This window comes from Triticum aestivum, chromosome 6A (assembly GCF_018294505.1).
Source record: "Triticum aestivum cultivar Chinese Spring chromosome 6A, IWGSC CS RefSeq v2.1, whole genome shotgun sequence".
NCBI classification, from domain to species: domain Eukaryota; kingdom Viridiplantae; phylum Streptophyta; class Magnoliopsida; order Poales; family Poaceae; genus Triticum; species Triticum aestivum.
The window spans coordinates 54,801,535-54,810,201 of NC_057809.1; the positions used below are offsets into that span (position 1 = coordinate 54,801,535).

Sequence of the window (8,667 nt, forward strand, 5' to 3'; positions counted from 1 at the left end):
TCAAATCCATATAAAACTATTGTAAACATGACATGAATACTTTGTAAATTATGAATACATTAGAGACGTATCACTGCCATACACCTAAAGGCAAGTGCAATAAGTGACTGAAGTTGCGTCCGGTGGATTGGGATACCTGCGGCATGGAGTACACACCATAGCTATAGTTCCCAGTTCCCACTGTAAAATATAGATGTGAATGATGTTTAGCAGTGCTATTACTTCTGAGTCAAACCGGAACTAAAGCTTTATATTTTATTGTTTACATAGATCACACAAATCTGCATTTTTGTATTAAACAAGAAGCCACAAGCTTGTCATATATATCATATTCGTACCAGTCAAAATATGTTCCCTGATATAATAACAATTCAGTCAAATTATTGTGTCTCCAAAATAGAATATATATTGTATGATGTGCTGATTAATAATATAGTACGGCGGCCACAATAAAATGGACCCAGATGCATGTGAATACTTTGGAAGATAATCAAGTAGCTGCTTCTACACTCTTCTGTAATGCATAAACTAGTAGCACACGTTATCAACTAGTACTAATTAATAGTAGTACACATATAATAATATATTTAAATGTCATTTACTTGTATAACTTTGTATCCAAGTATGATTTTTTTTCTCAAAAGAAAAGGGTACAAGACTGCTCTTTGCTTGAACAACTTTAATTTTACAGAGGCCAATTTGGTGAGTTTCTTTGTGACATATGAACTTTGCACAAATCATATATTCAAACTGCAGTACCTCACAAAAAAAACCGGAGTTTGACCTGAAATCCCATGGTCGTACAGGAAAAACTCCCTCTAAGAATCCAGCTCAGAGTTGACTTGGAGTTGACCATATTGTACCGGTGACATGTTTCTAGGTAAAGCGCACAGTATAGCATATTAGTGGGTAAGATTCAACTAAATTTCTCTCCTTGTTCATACCATATGGTACTATATAATTAGGGTAGAACAGTTGAAAGTTTGTGTGTGGGTTGAAGCATGTTCTTCATAGGATAATCTAGTGCCACGCCACTTGCGCTAAAGCTGGTTTGGCATGCACTGATCTTTCCTTGGCCAAAGTTCATTTTGTATATTATTAATTCCAAGGTGTTATCATCGATCTAGGCTAGAATAATAACACCCATCATCATATCCAACTGCCTCGATGATTCATCTCTCTAGTTAAAACCAAGTACTAATTGACTTAATCAATTAATTAGCTAGTCGATAACATTGATCAGATTAATCTGGATAGGTAAAATGGAACAGATCCATCTTGCAGCGGCAAAGATATTTTTAATGTATTTTCAATAGTCTATATCTAATATTTTTCATATTGAACTATATAGGTTGTTCAGTGGTGGGCGAGAGGCCCTTTTCCACTACTCAATTAAAAATCCATGGAATTTTTAGATTGAAAAATAAAGCTATACTTTTGCTTTCCATCCACCATCTATACATTTATTAATTATAATGTTCTCATCGAGACGGGGGTTATAAAATTGTCCATGAAAAAGAAATAACCATATAAAAATGCTCTTTTACAAAAGACACCTGAAAGTTTCTACAAGTTCAGATCATACATGCCGTTTGGTTTTCATTGGGACTGAACGGCACACCAAGTGGCAACCCAAATCGTTCTTATCCATAGGCTACCGCTTGAGTTAGATTAAAATATACGTGAAATATTCTGAATCTAACTATGGGCTGCACCTATCACATGCCCAACCCTATTGTGCTTTGTACAAGTTCTATAAATTTGACAATCATTTTTTTAATATTGTTTCCATTGGTGAACAAAAGGTAGATGGATTGTGTAGCTAAAGAAAATATGCAAGAGACCCGGCCAGCCGTTTGCAAAATTCAAACCAGCCAAGTGAGATGGTTAGGAACTTAGGTCCCTGATGAATGTTGGATTTTTGAATTTCCGCAGAAATTGAGTTGGCTTCATGAATCTTTATCGTGACTAAACATATATGGAACCACAAGCCACTGATTACCTTGAATTCTCGAGTAACTATCATACATTAGCATTTCTGATAAAGTTATTCCTCTGCACACAATCACCTTTATACCTGATTTAGATTATTTTTATTCCATGCATTTTTTAATGTAAATACTCCATTGTCAAGCATAATACCAATCCTTTTTACCTAACAACCCATTTACAAAATATTTAGGGAAATCACAGGGAGATGGTTTGCATATTTTTCATCAAAGTGCTTTTGTGGTACTACATATTAAAATAGCCAGCATTTTTAGAAAAATATCAGTAAGTAAGCATAGTTATGAATTTTAATAAATTTGTCCTATATATAGTAACTGATTTTTTTTACTTTTAGACATATATGTATTTGTGAAAACAATGACAGTTTCAATACAAACCACATATACGACCTAGTTAGAAACATAATAGTAACCTTTCACTTGCAAAGCATGGTTCACTAACCAAATTTTAACACTAAAAGTAATTTCTTTGGAATTTTAAAGTACATTTTCTTATTTACATAATTTTTTTTCTCTTGAATACTGATGTGGAAGAAGAAAATGATAAGATACCTCGTTTTGTGCACTTGCCCTCGTTAAATTCTCCAAACCAAAAATATATAGATATAGCACCATCCTAACTTGTGCTTTTATATCAATATATAGATTACTTAGCAAAATACATTTAATTTATATAACGTCAAATGGAGAAAAGTTATCAAAACCAAGTATGTATAATTTTCTAAAATAGATTCTTTTTGCGAGGTAATTTTCTAAAATAGATTGATGGTGTGTAAAATCCAAAGCAGAATAGAGATACATTTGTGTGAGCAGACAGATGACAATTAAAATGCCCCATGCAAAAAAAAAAAGGGGGACAATTAAAGTGGGCAGCATTCAAAAACTCTCCCTCACCTGTCTCCAATTTCTCACAATTGAGATGACCAAACCACAAAAAAAGCACCAGAAAACATAAACATTAAACAAGTCGCCAGTCACACCGCATATTTCGAAATTAGCACCACCAAGATTAAAAAATCAACCCCCTGGACTAAAACAAAACAAAAGAAAACAATTAAATAATGAACCCCCCACCACCATCATTTTCCCCTCCCTATTAATTAACCGGTTCACCAACCCAAAAAAATACAGAAAGAATCATACAATATTTTTAAAATATTCCACCCCATTTGCAATAAATGTTTCCTTTGTTTAGATTATCAGTTTTAATTTTGTATTTATTAAAAAAACCAATTCCATCTCTTTTATTTCCTCTCTGCATTTCTTTCTGTGCCATCTCTTCCTGCCTCTGTTCGTTTCCTCCTTCCTTCTCTCGCTCCCCTGTCTCTCTCCTGCTCTTGAGTTCCTCGCCGGCCGGCCGGCTCGCCGGAGAACTACGCCGGTTGGTTGTTACCGTCGGAGTTCGGGTTCTGGGCTCGAACTCAGGTTTGGACGTCGGGGTTGGGGCTTTTGGTTCGAGTTTGCTTCTCCTCCCGCCGCTGCTTTGATCGTGGTGCTCGTGTGGAGAAGCGGAGAGTGGTCTCCGTCTGATGGTCGAGGCGTCCCGGCGGGGAGGAAAGTAGGGCTTGGCATGGAGACGGCGATGGAGACCTCGCCGCCGGCGGCAGAGACCAAGAAGGAGCCGACGCCGCCTGCGGCAGAGACCAAGAAGGGGCCGACGCCGCCTGCGGTCGCGCAGCCTGTGCCAGAGACCAAGAAGGAGCCGACGCCGCCGGCTCCTGCTCCTTCTGCTCCTCCTCCCGCGCCGGCGGCGGCGGTGGTGGTGGCAGCGAGAGGGGACGGGAAGCGGAAGAGGGGGCGGCCGAGGAAGTACGGGCCGGACGGGGGCCTGCTGCGGCCGCTGAACGCGACGCCGATCTCGGCGTCGGTGCCGGACGACTCCGGCGGGGGGCACTACACGCCCGCGTCCGCCGTGGGGGCCGCCATGAAGCGGGGCAGGGGGCGGCCCGTGGGGTTCATCAGCCGCGCGGCGCCCGTGGTGGCGATGCCGATGCCGGTGCCGGTGACGGCCGCCACGCCGACCCCCGCGGTGGTCGTCTCCACGCCGCCGCCCCCCGCGCCCATGTCCTCGTCCGCCGCCGCCCCGACGCAGCAGCTCGTGCCGCCCCTAGGTACCGGAACCCCTCCCACTTCCTCAGTTATCCATCATCATCATACAGAGTTGTGAGTCGTACTACTCCTCGCGAATTTCCGAGAAAATCTCGGTAATTTCGTGCGATCTTCGTCCGTCTCAAATCGGAATCCAAGGCCGCAGCATTTTACTATGATTGATTGATTATTTTAGTTGAGATTAGATGGGCATATCCGGGGCTTGGGTGGGTGGTGGCTGAGAGAGACAGCCAGCACCAGGAGGGACAGGGACCATCTGGTCTTAGTCTTAGGTAGGTCTAGGTGAACCTGAAGACCCAAGCACCTTTCAGATGCTCTGTTTGCCCCTAAGAGTGACGGCGAACCAAACACGCGCCTAACTTGGCCGAATCTTGCCAAACAAAATCGCGCGAAATCACGGCCAAGTAGGCCCTCGAGACTGACTGACTGACTTGCTGAACCAGTTATGCAACACTTGTGAGCTGATTGGTATGCAAGTTGTTAAGCCTGGTGTATGCATCTCCCTTCAAAAGTTCCAGGTGTGCCTGTCCAGGACTCTGTTTTCAGTGGTGCAGAACTTGAGGTGTGGAGCATTTGTGTGCCACTGTCTGGAGTTGTATGCTGACCTGCTTGGTGTGTTAAAAGGAAGAGGTGCCCTTTGATTTGGGACCTGTAAATTTGTTTACTTGTAGTTGTAGAAATAACTCGTATGACTAGTTACTATATCGATCGGACTACTTGGTTTGCAGATGCGTAGGTGTTGTCTGAATATAATTTTTGGTCATGGTTTTTGCTGCAAAGGCCATGGTTTGAATGGCATATAAGGTGCCTCTTCCAAGCATCTTGTATCAGGGAAAACTATATGTGAAGTTGCTTCGGGTGCATTTCTGAAAGTGACCCCCAGTATTTTTTCCCCCTATGAGAGTTAGTGTCGGAAAACAACGCTAGTCTGGGTGCATTGATCGAATAAATTGTGCTTCATCGCAAAACAAAAAAAAAACGAGTTGATGCTTCTATGGTGAGTGTTATAGCTGATATGGCTGTTGAGTGTTCGTAGTAACTATACATTATACAAGGACATAACGTCTGATCGAAATTTGTTGAAGACATTGTTATTTCCACCTCATGCCTATAAACATCAATACTTGTTGAATATTCAAAATGCACAATCTCCTGAAGATTATCTACCTCAATCCTCAAAGGCTCTGTATTCATGAACAGGCGATGTGGTAGGATGTGCTTCCGGTGCGAATTTTACACCTCATATCTTGAATGTTGCTACCGGTGAGGTATGATACCATGAAACCCCTTTACCTAGCTCTATCTGAATTTCATATGCAATTTTTCATGCCATGACTAGTTACCGTCTTTGTTTTGTTGTATCAGGATATTAATATGAAGGTCATATCTTTCTCCCAACAAGGCCCAAGGGCGATTTGCATTCTGTCCGCCAATGGTGTGATTTCGAATGTTACGTTGCGTCAGCATGATTCTTTAGGTGGTACAGTGACTTACGAGGTTTGCTCGCTTTCCTCTGCAAACCAGTGATATTCCTGTATTCGGTTCCTTTTTGCTGTGTCCATGTTTCAATTATGAGTTGATGAATCCAGTGGATTGAATTTGGTTGTTACTTATTGTGTCATCTCTTTAAACCAAATATACTTTTACATTACCTAAAATAAATCCAGCCTTTCAAAATCCCAATATTGTGAGTACCAGTTCTGACTGTAGTAGCCCTGGTAGAAAGTTGGCTAATTTTCAGAACTGTCCCAAAAATGTAAGGTCATGCTGGGCAGAACTGTGCAGTCACCTTGAGACCAGGTGGAAACCAAGGGGATGGAAAATGAGACGCAAAAGAAGTTGCAGTCAAAACCAAAACCACACCAAATCGAATCTGTGTGCTGCCATGCCACCATGGTTGGCCCTGAGTATTTGCGCTAAGTCATGACCAGGAATTTTCTATAATCCAAAACTACTTTTATCATCTCCATGATGAATTTGTAGATGCAAGGAAATTTAGTGGAAACTAGTAGCAGGTCACTCCGAAGAAGTTACATGGAATTTATGTGCACACGTAGTGGAAAATATACGAACCATGGTGACCTCCAAATTTCCAGCAACTAATGTGTGCATATCACTAGGTCAATTTGATAAACATCTAGCCCCTGAAAGTTCCAACCCCTGACGCACATCACTAGTTCCAACAACGATGGCGGCATTTGCACACTGTGAGTGCCAATTCTGATACTGTAGTACCCTGGCGTAAATTTGTCTAGTTCTGAGAACTTTCTCGGAATTGTTCAGCCACTCTACAACAGGTGAAAATAAGAAGGAAACAGAAGGGAGTAGCAACTGAAACCACACGAAGGCGAAATGAGTGTGCTGCCGCCATTATTTGACTTGAGAGTACATTAGGCCAAGTCACTGTCAGGAAGTTTCCATGATCCAGAACTAACTTTGTCATCTCCAAGTTGAACTGCAAATACAACAAAATTTGGTGGAAAGTGGAAACTGAAAGCAGGTCACTCTGAAGAAGTTGCATGGAATTTATGTGCATATTGTCCATACGCATCTCAGTCGTACATGGTCAGTACTGTACTTGTAAGTGGTGGGTAAATATAAGAACGGTGGTGACCTCCCAATCATACCAACTTTTCTGCCTATACTACCTGGACAACTTATCTGCCTTTACTCTATACAAACTTGTGAAAAATCTCTGCAATACCAATCACTTAATCTTATCCTAATTGCGTGTTTTGCCTAGAAATTATACTAACCTCATACTAATTAACTGCGTAAATAATTGCAAAAACTTACGTTTCAATCTGCGCCACCTTTTCACCATCATCCATGTTTGACGTTTCGGTGTTTTGATCATCAGATATGCATATTAATAACAGCCATGAACATTTTTGTACCAAAGAACTGATCAGTTTATATTCCCACTATGTATGGTTGATTCAGGGCCGGTTTGAGCTGCTTTCCCTGTCCGGATCTTTCACGCCGACCGAGAAGGGCGGATCCAGAGACCGCTGCGGCGGGATGAGCGTCTCTCTAGCGGCCGCCGATGGCCGCGTCATCGGAGGCGGCGTGGCTGGCCTCCTTGTTGCCGCAAGCCCGGTTCAGGTGATCGACCAGCCATTGTTACTTGAGCTAGTTACATTGATGAATGTGCTAAATCGAATGAGATGTTGGTAGCACAGTTTCTCTGAACTCTATCTCAGTGTCTGATACGGTTTGCTGTCAGGTTGTGGTGGGAAGCTTCCTTCCGAGCTACCAGATGGAGCAGAACGGCAAGAAGCCGGTGATCGAGATGAAGACGGTGGCGGCGCAGCCGGCCATGGGGTTCACCATCTCCAGCGGCGGCGACATGGAGGACTCGTACAGCGGAAGCCAGGCACGGGCCGGTAAGGGTGCGTCAGCGTTCAGGGTGGAGAACTGGACCGCCCAGCCGGTGGCATCGGCGCCGCCCGCAGCCGAGGCGAGGAGGACGCCGTCGTCGGAGGCGGCCAAGGTCCCCGTCTCCGGAGGGTGAAGAGGAGGAGAGCTCGCCAGCCAGCCAGCCCTGCTCAGAAGCTCTCAGGGCTCTGCAAACGTGCGGAGAAATTCGGAGGAATTCAAATAGTTGGAAATTTATACACCATGTGAACTGAACTGAACTGAACTGATCGATGCCGCCAATAGTTAAAAATTTACATGTATCAAAATACTTACACCTTGCAATTAATTAGTATTCCTTGTGGATCCATTTTGTTTGTTCCTATGGTTAAATATATGGTACTCACTTCAAAAATCCGAAGCTACTGATCAACTTCTTCGTTTCTTCTCCCACGACCTACGTCGTCGTTTACTTCTGCCGGCTTTACTGGTTCAGGCTCAGTTGTGTTTTACCCTTTTTGAACTTCAGTGATGGGATCATTTCCCGGTAATAGCGTCTGAAAAGGCAGAGGAAGTCGTTGAACCTTCAACACTTTCGGTGTGACCTGGACTGACTCCACGATGGTTAAATTGACTCTAGGGTAGATTTGTCTTTTGATATGACCATACACGACTGTGGTCAACTCTGTACTACGTAATTTTGTAATATCCTGCAAAGTTCATGTCATGTTCCTGCAAGCTAAAGTGGCTTTTCATACGCTTCTTTTGGGATGTGATTTTCCAAAAATACGAATGTGAACATGGTTCCACACGCACCCGCATGAATAGTGAATTCAAAAAAAATACTGGAAAATTTTAAAAATCCAGAATTTTTTGGGTATGAAACTTAGTTGACCATTCTACTCACGTGTGAAGTTTCGTGATGTATTGACACCCATGATAATCTTAGTGAAGAATATACAATTGGGATCATACTATTCATCAAACAGTGTTTCCTAATATAGCTTCGATTTTGTCATTTTTGTCCAGATTACCACGGATGTGATTTCTTTGTGAAACCTCATACGCGAGTACACCGGTTGAGTATGTATATTACAAGAAAAAACGGATGTTTTTATTTTCTCTAGTATTTTTTGAATTTAATATTTACTTCATACGCGTGTGGAACCATGTTCACCAAATCCATGTCCTA

The 8,667-nt window shown here is 42.5% G+C and overlaps 1 protein-coding gene across 1 annotated transcript; it reads left to right on the forward strand.

The window, feature by feature from the left end:
- The first annotated feature begins 3,280 nt into the window (after positions 1 to 3,280).
- Positions 3,281 to 7,845, forward strand: LOC123131969 (AT-hook motif nuclear-localized protein 2). The gene is made up of 5 exons (XM_044551704.1): positions 3,281 to 4,120; positions 5,319 to 5,386; positions 5,484 to 5,615; positions 7,062 to 7,223; positions 7,345 to 7,845. Exons 1-5 carry the CDS (start codon positions 3,580 to 3,582, stop codon positions 7,630 to 7,632), a joined length of 1,191 nt encoding a protein of 396 aa, XP_044407639.1. The 5' UTR covers positions 3,281 to 3,579; the 3' UTR covers positions 7,633 to 7,845.
- The last annotated feature ends 822 nt before the right edge of the window (positions 7,846 to 8,667 follow it).

Coding starts and splice junctions, on each gene's coding strand:
- LOC123131969 (XM_044551704.1), top strand. CDS start 3,580: ATGGAGACGGCGATGGAGACCTCGCCGCCGGCGGCAGAGACCAAGAAG. Junction 4,121..5,318: donor GCAGCTCGTGCCGCCCCTAG/GTACCGGAACCC, acceptor ATTCATGAACAG/GCGATGTGGTAGGATGTGCT. Junction 5,387..5,483: donor TGAATGTTGCTACCGGTGAG/GTATGATACCAT, acceptor TTGTTGTATCAG/GATATTAATATGAAGGTCAT.